At 40.7% G+C, this 20103-nt stretch overlaps 1 protein-coding gene across 2 annotated transcripts in view; it reads left to right on the top strand.

The window, feature by feature from the left end:
- The window catches only part of LOC111951715 (protein FAM13A-like), a 39089-nt gene that overhangs the window by 8087 nt on the left and 10899 nt on the right, over positions 1-20103 (top strand). Inside the window, exon 5 of one of the 2 annotated variants that reach the window (XR_011474080.1) lies at positions 4760-5930. Coding sequence is in view for 1 of the 2 variants with exons in the window: in XM_023969922.2 (XP_023825690.1) it covers positions 4760-4970 (211 nt within the window). In the remaining variant the exon portion in view is untranslated. Of the gene's footprint in view, positions 1-4759; positions 6227-20103 lie in introns of those variants that run through there. The other variant, XM_023969922.2, reaches the window with a different exon arrangement.

Genomic DNA, 20103 nt, shown 5'->3' with positions numbered 1-20103 from the left:
CACTACGTCAAGGGAAATATAGTATTCTTCTAACAAAGATATCTGGATATATTTCAAGATGTTGAGATAATCAGAATTCATGTAAACATAAAAGTTTAGAAAACATATCTTGTCCAAAAAAAGTGGTCTCTTGGTAAGTTGAGCATAGGGGCAGGATAAGTTGAGCCGCCTTGGGGTAAGTGGGTGATGGTGTCCTGTGACAGTGGGTGATGGTGCTTGTAGGTTAATGTTTAATTAATGGAATGTGGTATCTTGCATATGTGGTATCTTGTATCTCTTAAATGTTTGCCTACATTCAGATATAGATCTCTGTTCAATATCACTTACCCTGGCATTGCTTGACCAGTTGTCAGGGACAGGGATGTTGTTTTGATGTGCCAATTTGTCAGAAAGTTCTCTGCATTTGAGGCTACTAAGCCCATGAAACTGGTTCTTGAAATTGTTTATATGTTTAGCAAGCTCAGACTCCATGTCTTCAGATAAGACCTTGTGTTCCTCTGCTACTCTGTCATAGCCTCTCTTTCACACAGGTACATGTTGGTTTTCTTTTTGTCAATGTACATATCAGTGTCATTCAGTCTATTTATTCATCCTTGCTGCTGGTCCAATGGACTTCTTCCCTTCTCTCACTTCCTTGGCTGCTCTCTCAAGAACATCAAGGAAGGCTAGGCCCCTGCTTCTTTTACGTTTGTATACACGGGCATGATGATGTCTGCTCTGTAACAATAAACATGCACTATCTTGAGTTCATATGCATGACACATTGCAAAAATACTAGGCATAAAACTGACAAAATGTCATGATCATTTGTATAGGCCATTGGCTCAACTTACTCTAATGCAGATATTTTTTTACTATATTAGCCCACACAGCTACAAGGATGCACTTTCATGCTAGGTTTAGAACCTCATATTGTATCCTATAGAGACCCCAACTGATGTATAAAAMAATCTTAAAACTATTTACTTTGGTTTAGATACAAGCATCATGAAACCTATAACAATAAATTAATTTAACTTTGAAAATCAGTTTTTTGGACCTACCTTGCTTACCACTTTTTCCTTGTGGTTTCTTCCTTCACAGACACCCTGAAATGATGAGCTCTTCCTAAATCTTTGATCACATGGTTCATTTTGTGGATGGTTTCCTAGAAACGGGGTGGCTCAACTAACCCTTTGGCTCAACATAATCTACGGTTCTGCTGGACCTGAGCTCCCCAAAAAAGATACAAACAGATGGTAACAGCAAAAACATTCTAAGAAAAACAAAAAGACGTAAAAAGAGAATGTTTCCAGGTAAATTGATTGATTGCACTTATTCTATATACAGTGTCTTCAGAAACTATTCACCCCCCTTGACTTTTTCCACATTTTGTTGTGTTAAAGCCTGAATTTAAAATAGATTAAATTGGGATTTTTTGTCACTACACAATTTCTAAATTTTTACAAATGAACAAGGAAAAACTGAAATGTCTTGAGTCAACAAATATTCAACCCCTTTGTTATGGCAAGCCTAAATAAGTTCAGGAGTAAACATTTGCTTAACAAGTCACATAATAAGTTGCATGGACACAATAAGTGTTTAACATGATTTTTGAATGACTACCTCATCTCTATACCCCACACATACAATTATCTGTAAGGTCCCTCAGTCGAGCAGTGAATTTCGAACACAGATTCAACCACAAAGACCAGGGAGGTTTTCCAATCCCTCACGAAGAAGGACACCTATTGGTAGATGGGTAAAAAATAAAAAAGCAGACATTTAAGGTCCCTTTGAGCAAGGTGAAGTTATTAATTACACTTTGGATGGAGTATCCATACACCCAGTCACTGCAAAGATACAGGCGTCCTTCCTAACTCAGTTGCTGGAGAGGAAGGAAACTGCTTAAGGATTTCACCATGAGGCCATTGGTGACTTTAAAAAAGTTACAGAGTTTAATGGCTGTCATAGGAGAAAACTGAGGATGGATATACATAATTGTAGTTACTCCACAATACTAACCTAATTGACAGAGTGAAAAGAAGGAAGCTTGTACAGAATAAAAATATTCTAAAACATGCACCTAATGTAATACTGCAAAAAATGTGGCAAAGCAACTACATTTTTGTTCTGAGTGTTACATTAGGGGGAAAATCCATTACAACACATTACTGAGTACCACTCCATTTTTTCAGAATAGAAAATAAACGGAATGGCAAAATCCTAGAGGAAAACCTGGTTCAGTCTGTTTGCCACCAGACACTGGGAGATTAATTCACCTTTCAGCAGGACAATAACCTAAAACACAAGGACAAATCTACACTGGAGTTGCTTACCAAGAAGACCCTGAATATTCCTGAGTGGCCGAGTTACTGTTTTGACGTAAATCTACTTGAAAATCTATGGCAAGACCTGAACATAAAAAATAAAAAAAATAAAAAAATGTACAAATATTGTACAATCCAGGTGTGCAAAGCTCTTAGAGACTTACCCAGAAAGACTTACATCTGTAACCAATGCCAAAAGTGCTTCAATACAAGGTATTGCATTCTTATAGAATGAGATATTTCTGTATTTAATTTTCTATAAATTTGCTAAAAAAATCTAGAAACTTTGTCATTATGGGTTTTTCTGTGTAGAATTTTTTATATTTAATCCATTTTGAATTCAGGTAGTAACACAACATGGAATAAATCAAGGGGTATGAATATTTTCTGAACTTTTCTAGACACCCAAAGCACTTTAATAGTATGGGGAAGCTTACCTCATACAACAGCAATGTGTAGCACCCACTTGGGTTACGCATAGCAACCAATTTGCACTAGAACACTCACCACACATCCGCTGGAGAGTTAGGAATTAGATTATGTCTCCATCACTGCCCTTGGGCATTTATCTTAAGACTAGAGGGAAGAGAGCTCCATACTGGCCTTCTAACACCACTTCCAGCAACATCTGGTCTCCCATCCAAGGACTGACCAGAACTGACCCTGCTTAGCTTCAGAGGCAAGCTAGCAGTGGAATGCAGAGTGGTATGCTGCTGGAATGTTCCTGCCCGGCATTCAAGTTCCTTCATTCTGGAAAGGTTGGATGAGCTAATCATATCTCTGAAATGTAGGACAAGTGGAGGCTGTTGAAAGGATTCGTTTTTTGGAATTGAAAGCTCACGGTGAAAACTTTGGAACCAGGTCAAGTGTTCAGTAATCCTTGTTAAAAGATATTTGGCTTTACAAGATAATCCACATTGCTTTTAGAATTTCTTAGTCTGAACTGTGTGGATTTTAATTTTCCACTTAGTTTGACACAACAAGTACTCAACACTATTTTAAGTTCCATGGCAAACTGCACTACATGTTGAATTTCACTAGAGGGAACCATGAAGTAGATTCACATGACGCTTACTTATGTGTTGTTTCCAGTTATAAAGTTTTCAGCAGGGCCGGCTCCAGGCATAAGCCACATAAGTGGCCCCCATTTACTGGTGAGAGTTAGAATAGTAGAATACACAAGGTGCAATTTTGAAAATTTGTTGCGCATCAGCAGTTTTATCTTGTTATGTCAATCACTGACAGTCACTCAATTAGACAATGTCACAGATACCTTTAAAAAAAAAGTAGGGGAGTAGGTCAGGAAACCAGTTAGTATCTGGTGCCTCATGCAGCGCAATACAACTCCTCCGCATAGAGTTGATCAGGCTGTTGATTGTGGCCTGTGGAATGTTGTCCCACTTCTCTTCAATGGCTGTACAAAGTTGCTTGATATTGGCGGGAAATGGAACATGCTGTCGTACACATTGATGCAGAGCATCCCAAACATGCTCAATGGATGACATGTCTGGTGAGTTTGCAGGCCATGGAAGAACTGGGACATTTTCAGCTTCCAGGAATTGTGTACAGATCCTTGCGACATGGGGCCATGCATTATCATGCTGAAACATGAGGTGATAGCAGCGGATGAATGGCACGACAATGGGCCTCAGGATCTCATCACGGTATCTCTGCATTAAAATTGCCATCGATAAAATGAGGTTGTGTTCGTTGTCCGTAGCTTATGCCTGCCTATTCCGTAACCCCAACGCCACAAAATTTGAGAGAAATGCTGTTTTTGTGCATATGGAATATTTCTGGGATCTTTCAGCTCATGAAACATGGGACCAACACTTTACATGTTGCGTTTATATTTTAGTTCAGTGTAGTAATCATGGTAGAATACCGACCGGGCATGCAGGGGGCCCCATTGATTTTTTAGTCACTCTCACTCATATATCATTAACATTAACATRTTGGCAAATGTGTAGAATTACAGGGAATTAGCTTTAAAACTGCACACATCTCCCTCCACCACACTGCAAAATTGGTATAATTGCATGAAATGGGCTGTCATTTTTTTTTTTTTCTCTCTGCACCGTGTCAAAATGTGTAGAATTGCAGAAAGTTTGCTTTAAAGTTGCAACATTTTCTCTACTCCCCATGGTAAAATGTGTAGAATTGCAAGAAATGTACTTTAAAACATATTTTTTTTAAATCTCCACCGTCAAGAGGGGGGCCAATCAAATGTTTTGCCTGTGAGTTGGGGGGGCCCCCAACCAAATATGGCCGGCTCTGGTTTTTAGTATTGACATTGAATTGCATGGAGAAGCAAATCTCATTTTACAGTAATGGTGTGAATGAAATAGTTGTAAATGGCATACAATCGCTGAGTCTCCATTTCCTCTGATAAGCACAGCATTTTACTGAACACATTTTCATTGACGTTTGGTCTCCCTCTCTCTGTACAGTGTTCCATCAGGGCCTAGGATGCTGGAAGAGCAGAGTGTGTGTAATGCCCTGTTGCTCCACCTCCTGAGACATCAGTCTGTTGTCTTTATATGTCCCCCGGACCTTCCACACCCCCCTCCTAGCCAGGATACCCCATCACCACCCCCACCCCTCGCAGCCCTGTCCCATTTTAAGGTGAGACATGATAATGAATTCCTTTCTCCACAGTGATTTGTACTGTACATCTCTCCTTGGCGTCTGAGGATAGGTTTACAGAGGTTCATAATGTTTTCACTAAATTAACAATAGCCCTGACTCTGACCTTAACCCTTCAAATGCTGTTATCTTTAAGAAATGACAGGATATCCTGCTTCCCCTGACCCCTGTGAAGACAGGTGATGGGTTTCATTATGCATCATCCCACCCCAGTGAACTATGTTTACTTTGCAACAATATATAATATCATACAGTATTATGGCATATTTCCAACTGAAACTTACCCCATTGTTTTACCATAAAGGCTCAGCCTTTTGTGTTTCCACCTGCACGGCCCAGCTCCAGTGTCTCCCAGGGCCATGGCCTCAGTGGACCTGCTCTGACTTAGGGCCAAGGCCAGGCCACTGGTACTTTTCAGCTGTCATTCACATAACAATGGCTAAGCAACTCACAAAGGGGCAGCAGGTAGCCTAGTGGTTAGAGTGTTGGACTAGTAACCGCAAGGTTGKAAGATCAAATCCCTGAGCTGACAAGGTAGAAATCTGTCGTTCTACCCCTGAACAAGGTAGTTAACACACTGTTCCAAGGCTGTCATTGAAAATAGAAATTTGTTCTTAACTGACTTGCCCAGGTAAAAAAAGCAACTGTCTTGATAATGCTGACATTAACATGACACACTGGTGTGGGTTAAGTATTGGTAGGAAATTCCCCATATAAGTCACAAACCAAACATCTCCAATATTATGTTTGATAGCATCGTATAGTGCTGTGTCATGTACGGTAAGAGGACATTTCAGGGAGTAATGTGTCATTATAGTCCCGGCTGCAGGAGAGACTGGGGGGTCCTCCCAGCACCTCTCGGTCAGAGGAGAGTAACAGTGTGGGAAGGTTTGACGGAGACAGCACCACGTCAGAGACAGGAAGTCTTACTACCAACACACCCAGAAAGGCATGGACGCCATCTAACCTGAACAGGTACAGTCCCCGGCATAGTATCACCTGGACGTCTCTGAAAGAGCCCATATGAGAGCAATTCGAGAGATGGAATAATATGAAAGCAACAACAAAAGTGGTGAAATGTTGAGAATGTCTACACAAGGTAAACATACAGTGTACCCGGGATGTACAACATTCCTTTCTAAATGGCCATGCCAGTTATGTGCACTTATGCAGTAATATATGGAACAATCATGCCACATTCTCTGTTCATTGTTCTGGATAATTCAGTCACACATCTTTACAAGCTGTGTCACACCTCTTAGAACATATAATTTCTCTGCTTACATCATATACTTGTCACTTGTCAGCTGTCACTTTTCAGCTGAATGTAAAACATTGTTATTAGCAATAACTGTAAACAAGCATTTCTGAACTTTGACCTTACCTCAATGCACACTATGAAGCATTTATATATTTGTATCATCTTTTTATGAAGTTTGGTAATTGGTATTGCAAAAGCTTCAGCTACTCTTCCTGGTGTCCACACAAAACATGAAACATGACATAATACAGAATATTAATAGACAAGAACAGCTCAAAGACAGAACTACATCAATAAAATAAAATAAAATAAAAAGGCACATGTAGCCTACATATCAATACGTACACACAAACTATCTAGGTCAAATAGGGGAGAGGCGTTGTGCTGTGAGGTGTTTCTTTATCTGCTTTTGAAACCAGGTTTGCTGTTCATTTGAGAATCTCTTTATTATGGACAGACCTCTCCCCATCTTTACAACCATTGAATATATATATTTTTGACCATGACAGTTTACAATCAAGGTAACACCAAGTAATTTATTATCCTCAACTTGTTCAACAGCCACCACACCATACATTACTAGAATCAGCTGAGGTCTAGAAGTGAAATCAAATCAAATTGTATTTGTCACATGCGCCGAATATAACAGGTGTAGACTATACCGTGAAATGCTTGCTTATTAAGAGCCTTTCCCAACGATACAGAGTAAAAAATATATATAAATAAATAATAATACAAATAATAATTTATGATTCCATTTGAGGACTTCAGTTGTGTACATTATATAATTTTATGATTGTTTTGATAACTTTATTAGTGCAGTGTCCGAGGCCACTCCTGTGTGTGCGTGTGGATGTTAGGCTTTGGTTCCTTGGATGTTGTCACCAAGCATGTTATGATGTCTGATCAGCAGTCTGGCTTTGTGGCCCCAAAAACTCAGGGAAACATTTGTATTGTGTCAGTTGATTTGCTCTGACATTGGTCACAGGAAGTGTTAGAAATCCCTCACCTGACACACCAGGACTCTACGCTGACCTTTTTTACAAGGAGCACGTGTGCGCCTAAGGGGAAAAATGTAGGCACACACAAATATTTTAGGTAATAAAGCTAGAATCCTTAATTTTTCTGGGAGCACGGGTGCTACTAAATAAAAATTCCAGGATCTCACAGATATATATTTAGGCACATATATGAGTAAAATGGTCACACTTGGGCCTCCTGAGTGGCGCAGCGTTCTAAGGCACTGCATCACAGTGCTAGGAGTGTCACTATATCTGTATCAAACCGGCTGTGATCGGGAGTCCCATAGGGCGGCACACAACTGGCCTAGCATCGTCTGGGTTAGGGGAGGGTTTGGCTGGGTGAGCTTTACTTGGCTGATCGCACTCTACTGATTCCTTGTGGTGGGCCAGGCGCCTGCAGGCTGACCTCGGTCATCAGTTGAACAGTGTTTCCTCCGACACATTGGTGCGGCTGCCTTCCAGGTTAAGTGGGCGTGTGTTAAGAAGCACGGTTAGGCGGGTCATGTTTCAGAGGACGTTTGACTCGACCTTTGCCTCCCGAGCCCGTTGGGGAGTTGCAGTGATGAGACAAGATTGAAAAAGGGGGTAAAATACAAAAAAAAGTTGCACTATAGAGCCCTGACTTTTTGCAGTTCCAAAACTGTAAGTAGATCCACATACCATGCTGCACTACTGTACGGGATGCAGGTTGACGTTTATTATCATAAGAGTGATTTATTCTTAGATAGGCCAGCTGCAAAGGCTATATTGTCAAAATTCATGAAAGCAAACATTTTCTTTAAACTTAAGGTTAAGCATTAGGGTTAGCATTGTGGTTAAGGTTAGAATCAGATTGTATTACTGTGCCAGCTAGTGACCAATCTGCAGAGCTGCCTCCAGAACAAGATTCATGGAGAGTTGATCTACAGCTATTAATTTGTTCTCCCATCCAGGGTTTTAACCAAGCCCTGCTTAGCTTTTATATTTGTCACTGACTACTACCAATATGCTATTGTGAGAATGATTATTAAGATACCTCTTAATAACTAAATATATTCACTGTTACTATCAAAGTCATTCCAAGGGGTAGGTTTAACAGCGCAAATACATATACAAAAGTATGTGGAAATCACTTCAAATTAGAGGATTTGGCTATTTCAGCCACAAAGTTGCTGACAGGTGTATAAAGTTGAGCGCACAGCCATGCGATCTCCATAGACAAACATTGGCAGTAGAATGGCCTTTCTGAAAAACTTTCCAAGAAGTCAGTTTGTCAAATTTCCAAACTGCCTCTGGAAGCAACTTCAGGGTCAGCACAAGAACTGTTTGTCGGGAGCTTTATGAAATGGGTTTCCATGGCTGAGCATCTGGACACAAGGCTAAGATCACCATGCGCAATGCCAAGTGTCGGCTGGAGTGGTGTAAAGCTTGCCACCATTGGACTCTGGAACAGTGGAAACGTATCCTCTGGAGTGATGAATCATGCTCTACCATCTGACAGTCCGATGAACGAATCTGGGTTTGGCGAATGCCAGMAGAACGCTACCTGCCTGAATGCATAGTGCCAGCTGTAAAGTTTGGTGGAGGAGGGATAATGGTCTGGGGCTGTTTTTAATATTTCGGCTAGGCCCCTTAGTTCCAGTGAAGGGAAATCTTAACATAATGGCATTCTAGACGATTCTGTGCTTTCAACTTTGTGGCAACAGTTTGGGGAAGGCCCTTTCCTGTTTCAGCATGACAATGCCCCCGTGCACAAAGTGAGGTCCATACAGAAATGAGTTGTTGAGATCAGTGTGGAAGAACTTGACTGGTCTGCACAGAGTTCTGACCTCAACCCCATCGAACACCTTTGGGATGTATTGGAATGCCGACTGCAAGCCAGGCCTAATCGCCCAACATCCGTGCCCAACCTCACTAATGCTCTTGTGGCTGAATGGAAGCAAGTCCCCGCAGCAATGTTCCAACATCTAGTGGAAAGCCTTCCCAGAAGAGTGGAGGCTGTTATAGCAGCAAAGGGGAGACAAACTACATATTATTGCCCATGATTTTGGAATGAGATGTTGACAAACAGGTGTCCACATACTTTTGGTAATGTAGTGTATATCATCAATAATACTATTTATGCCTATATAGCATTTGCAAAGTCATCAACAGATATTGTTTCAATTCAACCCAGGGTTCAACTAAAAATAGACAATACATATAAGCCTAGGGTTTCAAGCTTTGGTTGATTTCAAATGGATGGTTGATTTCAAATGGAATCTTCAAGTTAATCATTAATACGTTGCATTCACGTCTCCATCTCAACCAAAAATGAAAGTTAAAGCATAGGACTTCAATCAAATCAAACTTTATAAAGTGCATTTAAAGTTTGATTAGATTAGATGTAGTCCTATTCTTTAACTTTGACTTGTCGACAAGTTAACAAATTATATGTTTGATTCATGTCTCCAACTAAACCAAAAATAAAAGTTAAATTAAAGGATTAACATTTACATTTTAGTAATTTATCAGACGCTCTTATCCAGCTAATTAAATCCAGTGGCTCAGAGTGACTTACAGGAGRAATTAGGGTTAAGTGCTTTGCTCAAGGGCACATCGGCAGATTTTTCACCTTGTCGGCTCGGGGATTAAAACCTGTGGCTTTTCTGTTCTGGCCCAACGCTCTTAACCGCTAATTAATCCAGTGGCTCAGATGAAATTATTCTGCGTTGTCAACCAAACATATTTCAATCATCTTTTTGTAATACAGGAAATAGCCTAAAGATAAGGCTATCTTACAAACTAATGCAACAGTATTTATTCAACCTTAAAATTAGTAACACATCCATGGCCACATTTTGAGGTTAGCCTCCTGTAACTATACATGTCTTCTTATSTAATCATAGAAAGCGTGGAAGTTCAAGACAGCATGCAAGGGTTGCAGGTCTGTGGAGATKTTCACAATTGCTATAATAATCTGTGCAGAATCTTTAACTGCATTTATCACTTATACTTTAATGTAATCTCAACTACAATCCAGGTCATTTGGCTCTGCTATTTGATGAAGCACAGTGATAACACATTAAGCTGTTGTATAAATACTAAATATCTGACATTGTAATCCCGTTTAACCTTTTTTTTATATAATTGAAAGTGCAGATTTAGATGACAACTAAATGGAAAAATCATATGTTGTTTTTCCATTGGAATTTGGTTGTGCTTAGATGGTTAGTGATAGTGGTTAGCATAGTGATAACACATTGTGAATTCAACAAACTTCTTCTTTTTCAGTTGGTGAATAAATGTTGAAATCTCATTAACGTCAACATGTCAAGAAAATATTACCCAAACGTCCATGTTGAAATGACATGGTGTGCTCAGTGGGAAGGAACTGCTTATAGTCAATATTATTATAATTTTTTTTATTTTAAAATGTTTTTTTTACCCTACCCCCTTTTCATGGTATCCAATTATTAGTAGTTACTGTCTTGTCTCATCGCTACAGGCTCGGGAGAGACGAAGGTCAAGAACCATGCGAACCATGTGTCCTCTGAAACACAACCCAACCAAGCAGCACTGCTTCTTAACACAGCGCGCATCCAACCCGGAAGCCAGCCGCACCAATGTGTCGGGAGGAAACACCTAGCGACCTGGTCAGCATGCACTGCGCCCAGCCTACCACAGGAGTCACTAGTGCGCGATGAGACAAGGATATCCCTACCGGCCAAACTCTCCCTAATCCGGATGACGCTTGGACCTCCCGGTCACGACAGAGCCTGGGCTCGAACCCAGAGTCTCTGGTGGCACAGCTAGCACTGCGATGCAGTGCCTTAGTGGTCTAAGAATTGCGCCACCCGGGAGGCCTTTCTTATAGTCAATCTTAATTATACTGTTCCTCTTTGGATTAGATACATTGAAATATGATGTCTTTACCGGATTACCGTTATCAATGGCTTCAGTTTTAGTGAAACATGCTTCTGCCGCAACACATTCATTTGACATTTGTCCTAGTTAACCCTGTTCTCTTCAAAAGACCTCTTCGCCACACAGGAGAGATGACAAGCAGCTGAAAACGTGTTCACACTTACAGGTGGAGAAGGACACATGCAGAGCCATGGAGAAAGAAAGAAAATATATAGTAAATTAACCTTTCTCAATACATCCAGTGAGAAAGATAATGGACCTATTCGCATCTGTAGCAGACTGTAGTTTCAGAATTCCACTCCTACATTAATTGGACAGCAAAAGGCGTAACGCTCGCTCACCAGGACRTTCTTCAGATTCTTTCAATGACCTTCTTCAGATTATTTTGTCTAATAAAAGTATGAATTTTTAATGGGTGAGCGAGCGTTGCGCCTTTTCCTGTCCAAAGATGTCTACACATTTGTAAGTTGCACCTCTACTCACGTTGGTTGAGCACCTACTTCTTTCCTCCTACATTAATAAAAATTGTCTCTGCCTCACTATTGGAAAGTGTAGAAAAGTGGGAAATTACTAATTACTTTAAGAAAAATATACATAATACAGCCATCTGTTTCAACGTAAGGTTTCCTCACCGAACTGAAGAGGCCTTGCCCCTTAGCAAGTGGAAACATCTATTTTGGAGACTTGGATGCGGGTGCGAAGTATTTTGGATGCAGTGAGAAAGGTTCATTGACTATATTTTTTATTTCTTTCCCCATGGCTCTGCATGCTAGGTTAATATTAGCTATGAGCGATTTTGTGCATGTGTGTGAGAGCGGCGTAAGAGCTAGTAGAAAAGAGAGCGAGACCCTGCTGTGTTTTTGTGCATGTATGAGAGAGAAACTGAGGTAGTCTTTCAGTTTCTCTCTCTCTCTCACTCCCTCACTCCCCCTCTCGCTCTCTAACTCCCCTCTCTCAGCTTTCTCTCTCAATCCCTCTGTCTCGCTCTCTCTCACTCCTTCGCTCTCTCCCCTCTCTATCTCGCTCTCTCACTCACTCACTCACCCACCCTCTCTCTCTCTCTCTCTCTCTCACTCCAACTCTCTTTTTGACATACATTGTGAATGGATACAGAGGAGTACCACGGTTCAGTGCCCTCTCACTGAGGTCTTATAATGATACGATCTGATGGAAGCTTTACTCTTCACATAGCTCCTTGTAAGGCTCTATTATTCCTGTTGTAAATCAAAGAAAGCTTTATTTAGACAACCGGTATGTACAATTCAATGTACTACACCAGCGAAGGTTCACTGATGGTTGTATCCATTCACAATGTAACTTGTGCCAATGTCTGAAAGTATTTACTGAAATCATGTTAGTCTCACAGTTCTGTTTTGAAAAGTACTATTCATATATTTTGTTTATTCCCAGTCATCAAGGATATTTGATATATTCCTTAAATCAAATCAAATGTATTTGTCACATGCTTCGTAACTACAGGTGTAGAATAACAGTGAAATGCTCACTTACGGGCCATTCCCAACAATGCAGAGAGAGAAAACCAGAWATAATAGAAAAATAATAACACGAGGAATAAATACACAATGAGTAACGATAACTTGGCTATATGCAGGGGTACTAGGTKATTGAGGTACTGTACATAAACATCTAATTAGTGAAACATTAAAAAAGTTATAATTTTTACTGTAGATAAAACTATACTAAATATATTCACATCACCAAATAATTGATTAAAACACAATGTTTTGCAATGAAGGTCTACAGTAGCCTCAACAGCACTCTCTGGAGTAGCATGACAACTTCTGGAGGACGTCCTCCAACCTATCAGAGCTCTTGCAGCATGAATTTACATGTTATCCAAKCAATCAAAGTATGAGAGAATGAATCTAGTACTGAAAGCATAGGCTACAGCTAGCTAGCACTGCAGTGCATAAAATGTGGTGAACAGTTGACTCAAAGAGAGAGCTGACGTCTTCTCTGAGGAAGACGTCAGCTTGATGTTGAAATGTCAGTCACCTGTTCGCATCCTGTACAATGGATTACAGTGAGCATAAAGAAATCAATCTTTACCTTTTTTTGTTGAGTGCTCCAACTCCTTTTTACCTCGAATTAGTCCTTTTGGAAAATTTTCTTTGCAAGCCATTCTCACAATAGTTTAACAGTTTTTAACAAATTAATTTACTGAAAAATTAGAGACAGAGAGAGATTTTGTTAAATGTTTTCACTTTTATGTAACGTTACTTAGCTTGTGGATGCAGCTAGCTAGTTTAGCCTACTCAGACACCCGGCTCGAACAGAGAGGGATGCTATGTTAGCTAGCTAGGTCTGGATATCCAACACTGGAACTCTTCCAAGTCAAGGTAAGCTTTTGGTCTTATTAATTTGTTGCAACTGGGGCCTGCCAGCTGCTGTACACTGTACTGCATGATTGTAGCGGGTTTACTAATGCGTTAGAATCTAGTAGCTATGTTAGCTAACATGGTGACAATGATGTAGGTTGTGTGTTGCGGTTAGCGGTTATGGTATGAAGGTTTGGCTTGGAAAGTTTTTTTTGCCTGGTCACAGCTGTTGTGTTGTACACTGAAGTCCACAAGCAAAGGGAAATGGTGAGAGGAGAATAGCGCGTAGATGCGAGAAGGAATTATACAACGAGCAAAGTGATCATGCTGTTTGTATGTGGCTGCTATGAAAGGAACTGTGTTTGTTACGACTTTTACTTCCTCTYGATAGTCAAGTTTGATCGTCTTCTCTTCACCCCTGATCATTCAGCCAATTCTATTGAAAAACTTTTCTTAAACTGAAGCAAACGGAACAAAAACGGGGATAAACATAGCTGAATTTGTCCAATAGACACTTTCATTTGCAACTGTTTGGACTAATGATTACACCCTAGATCAGCTAGATGCAGGCAAGAGTGTGCAAGGCGGTATTGAATGTGTCACTGTCTGTCACCTTGATTACTCAAGTTTTTCTCTCTACCTGTGCACCTACAGTGCATTRGGAAAGTATTRAGACCCCTTGACTTTTTCCACATTTTGTTACGTTACAACCTTATTCTAAAATGGATCAAATAAAACATTTTCCTCATCAATCTACACACAATACCCCATAATGACAAAGCGAAAACAGGTTTTTAGATTTTTTTGCAAAAAAAKCCCAGAAATACCTTATTTATATAATTATTCAAAAACTTTGCTATGAAATGCAATTGATTGAACATGATTTGGAAAGGCACACACCTGTCTATATAAGGTCCCACAGTTGACAGTGTATGTCAGAGCAAAACCAAGCCACGAGGTCGAAGGAATTGTCCGTTGAGCTCAGAGATAGGATTGTGACGAGGCACAGATCTGGGGAAGGGTACCTAAACATTTCTGCAGCACTGAAGGTTCCCAAGAACCCGATGGTCACTCGGACAGAGCTCCAGAGTTCCTCTGTGGAGATGGGAGAACCTTCCAGAAGGACAACCACCACTACAGCACTCCACCAATCAGGCCTTTACAATAGAGTGGCCAGACGGAAGCCAGCTTGGAGTTTACCAAAAAGCACCTCAAGTACTCTCAGACCATGAGAAACATGATTATCTGGTCTGATGAAACCAAGATTGAACTCTTTGGCCTGAATGCCAAGCGTCAAGTTTGAAGGAAACCTAGCACCATCCCTACGGTGAAGCATGGTGGTGGCAGCATCATGCTTTGGGGAGGTTTTTTAGCGGCAGGGACTGTGAGACTAGTCAGGATCGAGGGATAGATGAACTGAGCATTGTACAGAGAGATCCTTTGATGAAAACCTGCTCCAGAGCGCTCAGGACCTCAGACTGGGGCAAAGGTTCACCTTCCAACAGGACAACAACCTTAAGCACACAGCAGTAGCGGAGAGAACAGTCTATAACTTGGGTGGATTTTTAGGGCCTTCCTCTGACACCACCTGATATAGAGGTCCTGGATGGCAGAGAGCTTGGCCCCTAGTAATGTACTGGGCCGTATGCGCTACCCTCTGTAGCGCCTTGCAGTCGGATGCCAAGCAGTTACCATACCAAGTGGTGATGCTGCCAGTCAAGATGGTCTCAATGGTGCAGCTGTAGAACATTTTGAGATGCTGAGGGCCCATGCCAAATATTTTTAGCCTTCTGAGGGGGAAGAGGCGTTGTTGTGCCTTCTTCACGACTGTGTTGGTGTGTGGACCATAATAATTCCTTAGTGATGGGCTCCCAAGGGCTGCAGCGGTCTAAGGCACTGCATCTCAGTGCTAGAGGCGACACTACAGACCTGGTTTAGATTCCAGGCTGCATCACAACCGGCCGTGACCAGGAGTCCCATAGGGCGCCGCACAATTGGCCCAGTGTTGTCCAGATTAGGGGAGGGTTTGGTCGGGGGGGCTTTACTTGGCTCATCCCACTCTAGCGACTCCTTGTGGTGGCTCCTTGTGGTGGCTGTTGGCTAGCGGAACCCCTCGCCAACAGCCAATAAAATTGCAGGGCACCAAATACAAATCAACAGAAATCTCATGAATCAAATTTCTCAAACATACAAGTATTAGGCACCATTTTAAAGATAAAATTCTCGTTAATCCAGCCACAGTGTCTGATTTCAAAAATGCTTTACAGCGAAAGCTCCACAAACMATTATGTTAGGTCACCACCAAGTCGCAGAAAAACCCAGCCATTTTTCCCGCCAAAGAGAGGAGTCACAAAAAGCACAAATAGAGATAAAATGAATCACTAACCTTTGATGATCTTCATCAGATGACACTCATAGGACTTCATGTTACACAATACATGTATGTTTTGTTTGGTAAAGTTCATATTTATATCCAAGAATCTTATTTTACATTGGCGTGTTACGTTCAGTAGTTCCAAAACATGCAGTGATATTGCAGAGAGCCACATGAATTCACAGAAATACTCATAATAAATGTTGATGAAAATACAACTATTATATATGGAACTTTAGATACACTTCTCCTTAATGCAACCGCTGTCAGATTTCAAAAAAACTTTACGGAAAAAGCATAATCTGAGAACGGTGCTCAGAGCCCAAACCAGCCAGAGAAATATCCACCATGTTGGGTAGTCAACATTATTCATAAATAGCATWAAAAATATTCACTTACCTTTGATGATCTTCATCAGAATGCACTCCCAGGAATCGCAGTTCCACAATAAATGATTGTTTTGTTCGATAATGTCCATCATTTATGTCCATTTATGTCCATTAGCTTCTTTTGRTAGGGCGTTTGGTAAACAAATCCAAAAGCGCGATCTTTGGTCCATTCGGACGAAACGTTCAAAAAGTTATATTACAGGTCGAAGAAACTTGTCAAACTAAGTATAGAATCAATCTTTAGGATGTTTTTATCATAAAAGTTCAATAATGTTCCAACCGGAGAATTCCATTGTCTGTAGAAAAGCAATGGAACGAGAGCTACCTCTCAAGTGAAAGCGCGTAACTGAGAACGAGGCTGTAGGCAGACCCCTTAGTCAAACATCTCCCATCCGGCCCCCTTTCACATGAGCAGTCTGAAACAACGTTCTAAAGACGGTTGACATCTAGTGGAAGCCTTAGGAAGTGAAACATAACCCATATCCCACTGTGTATTCGATAGGGGTGAGTTCAAAAACTACAAACCTCAGATTTCCCACTTCCTGTTGTCACGTTCTGACCTTTATTTTCCCTTGTTTTGTCTTTATTTAGTATGGTCAGGGCGTGAGTTGGGGTGGGCAGTCTATGTTATTTGTTTCTATGTTTAGGTTTGTTCATTTAGCCTGATATGGTTCTCAATCAGAGGCAGGTGTTTTGCATTGTCTCTGATTGGGAGCCATATTTAGGTTGCCTGTTTTCACTGTTGGTTTGTGGGTGTTTGTCTTCCGTGTCAGTGTTTTTCGCCACACGGTACTGTTTCGTTTCGTTCACATTTGTTATTTTGTTATTTGTGTAGTGTTCAGTTTATATTATTAAAACATGGACACTTACCACTCTGCGTATTGGTCCTCCGATCCTTCTCGCCTCTCCTCGTCAGATGAGGAGGAAGAGATAGACAGCCGTTACACCTGTTATGATTTTTTCTCAGGTTTTTGCCTGCCATATGAGTTCTGTTATACTCACAGACATCATTCAAACAGTTTTAGAAACTTCAGAGTGTTTTCTATCCAATACTAATAATAATATYCATATATTAGCATCTGGGACTGAGTAGGAGGCAGTTCACTCTGGGCACGCTATTCATCCAAAAGTGAAAATGCTGCCCCCTATCCCAAACAAGTTAAACAATGTTTCCTCCGACACATTGGTGCGGCTGTCTTCCATGTTAAGCGGGCGGGTGTTAAGGAGCGCGGTTTGGCAGGACACATGACTCGACCTTCGCTTCTCCCGAGCCCGTTGGGGGAGTTGCAGCGATGAGACAAGATCGTAATTGGATCGCAATTGGATATCACGGAATAAAACATTTAAAATAATGAAGCACATTCATCCGCTTAACACGGGGTGTAGAGCCTAACTGGCATACATAAGCAGCACGTGAGTTTCAAGTTTGAGGAAGATCATTTTCACCATAAAAATGCTCCTTTATAAAAGAAGCATTACATGCATAATTGCATTTGCGGTCACTTTTGATAATGGTGTTTTCCCGCTAATGGAACATTTGCGCTTATAGCCTTCTGCCGTATGCGCATTGCTGGGCTTATAATGTGAAGAAATAGCCTAATAGTTTAGCAAATTTTAAGCTAAAACTTTTGATCTGTTGTGTCAGCCTCATTGGGTAAAAACGTTTTTTTGATGCTAGTGGTTGTATTTAACTGTCCCAGACTATGTTTAGAATATTTATTTATGGCACAGAATATGTAAACTTTTGTACTATGGGTGGATTGACATAGGCTAGTGCTTTTGCTGTTCGTTAGGGCTACTCATCTTTTTGGCTGACGAAAAGTAAATGTGGATAGTTCTTCCAATATCTTCAATATGCACCTCGGAATTGGATAAGGACGCGCGCAGTTGCGTTTCTGAAGTGTCTGTCTTCACTTGCAGCCTGTGAGAAAGACCCGATCACGTGATGGAGAGCCAAGTGAGTGAGAGGTGCTCCGGAGCTGGCAGCACTCAGGGAGAAGGGAACAACGGCAAAAGGCATGGATTTTTTTAGGGTGCATTACGGCCACACAAAGGGGATACTGCCGGGAAATTTGAGGCATTATCAATTGCTTGTCAAATTGTGAAAGAGAGACTGATGAAGTGTGTTCAGCCTGCGCAAAAAAACAAAGCAGAGCTCATGCCTTTCAAGCTACTTTTTTCAAATCATCATTAGAGTCGCATCATGCAGCCTTATAATGTATTAAAAATCAAAACGTATAGCCCAACGTTTGTAGAACAACTAAAGTTACATTAATAACTCTAAATTAAGAATATAGGAGTACCTATTTCTTTGTTAACCGCTCCAAACAGAATAGCCGTATGTGCGCACTCCCTCAAATAATTTGGAGAAAATATATTTTCTATTTTATTCAGCCTTGTTGAATTGTATTCTTCAAACTATAAAATAATGCCACGTAATTCTAACCAAACCTTGTCTGCTAAATGAACTAGTGTAGCCCACAGCCATATGGCATAGCCAGATCAGGACCTAACATAAGCACAACTCAGAGTATGCTATTCTGTTCTTCTGAAATAGACTACATTTTCTTATAATCCTGTTTCTTTAGACCTGTCTAAAATAAATGTGGGATTTATTGTGAAGTTGTAGGCTATATTACATGGATTTATTCAACTTTTTAAAAATGTAGATGTTACAAAGGTCTGCATCAGTGGCTTGTAGGCTATGTGTGGAAGCCAGGAGATGCTAAATGTGTTTATGTTAATTAACGGTCAATTACCGTGAGACCYACAGTTATTTGCTTGACAATCGCCGGCTGACAAAATGTTGTGACCGCCACAGCCCTAAATAAGGTCAATTGAAGTTGTGTGTGTTTGGGAAATCATGTGTATCAGAGGGTAACTGGACCATACGAGAACTCCCAATGTCAGCAGTGGCCTCAATCCTTTGACAGATAGCCTAGAGGAGGGGTATGCAAATAGATTCAGTGGATGGTTGGAGGGCCGGAACATAATTATAATAATTTATACACTGAAAATTGACCACAACTAAGCACAAAAAGAGGTTGTGTTTGAAAATAACAATAATTGTATACCTTGATTACATTGAGACACGATCACGTCTATTTTTTTATTCACAGAAGTGCTTGGGAACAGATTTGCTAAATTACACACATTTTTTGCTGAATTCCTGGTGATGTTAGTCTATTTTGACCTAAAATCCCCTCCAAAAATCACTCGCAGGCCGCCTGTTGCCGACCCCTGACCTAGATGCTCACTTGACACATGGTAGGGTCAACACACTCTCTATCGGTCAAAGAGTTCACCTTCCTTGTGCGTGTGTGTGTTGGTTTGTGTCTTTGGTGTGTGGTGGTATGTGGACATGGTCGGTGTGGGTAGCTACCCATGCTCCCAGACCACTGCCACCTGCCACCCTCTCTGGGCTGGTTGGGGATCAGGTTGTCAAAGGACAATTTAAAGTCAGACAACACCGTCTAGAACTAGTGTAATGAGATGCCTCTCATTACACTAGTGAGAGGGGCTTTGTAAATAGATAAGATATCATCATGAGATACTTTATATTAAGGGATGATATTTGTTATAGAGCTGTATCCTAGTCAATTGCATAATGATGTTGTGTCTAGATATGTGGACTCTTCCTCTTTGGCTGTTCAGTATGTAGTCTGAATCATATCTATCAAAGATCTTTAGGAGAATCCCCCTATTTCTTTGTTAACCGCTCCAAACAGAATAGCCGTATGTGCGCACTCCCTCAAATAATTTGGAGAAAATATATTTTCTCCAAATATATATTAAATCTATATATATATTAAAATATATTATTAAATCCCTTCTGTCCCTTGTTACATTGCATTGAGGGTAGTACTCAGCAGAGATTC

The sequence above is a fragment of the Salvelinus sp. IW2-2015 genome, linkage group LG25 (assembly GCF_002910315.2).
Source record: "Salvelinus sp. IW2-2015 linkage group LG25, ASM291031v2, whole genome shotgun sequence".
Taxonomy (NCBI): Eukaryota; Metazoa; Chordata; class Actinopteri; order Salmoniformes; family Salmonidae; genus Salvelinus; species Salvelinus sp. IW2-2015.
The sequence above is the reverse complement of the archived record's forward strand: the minus strand, read 5'-3'. Positions and strand labels throughout refer to the sequence as shown.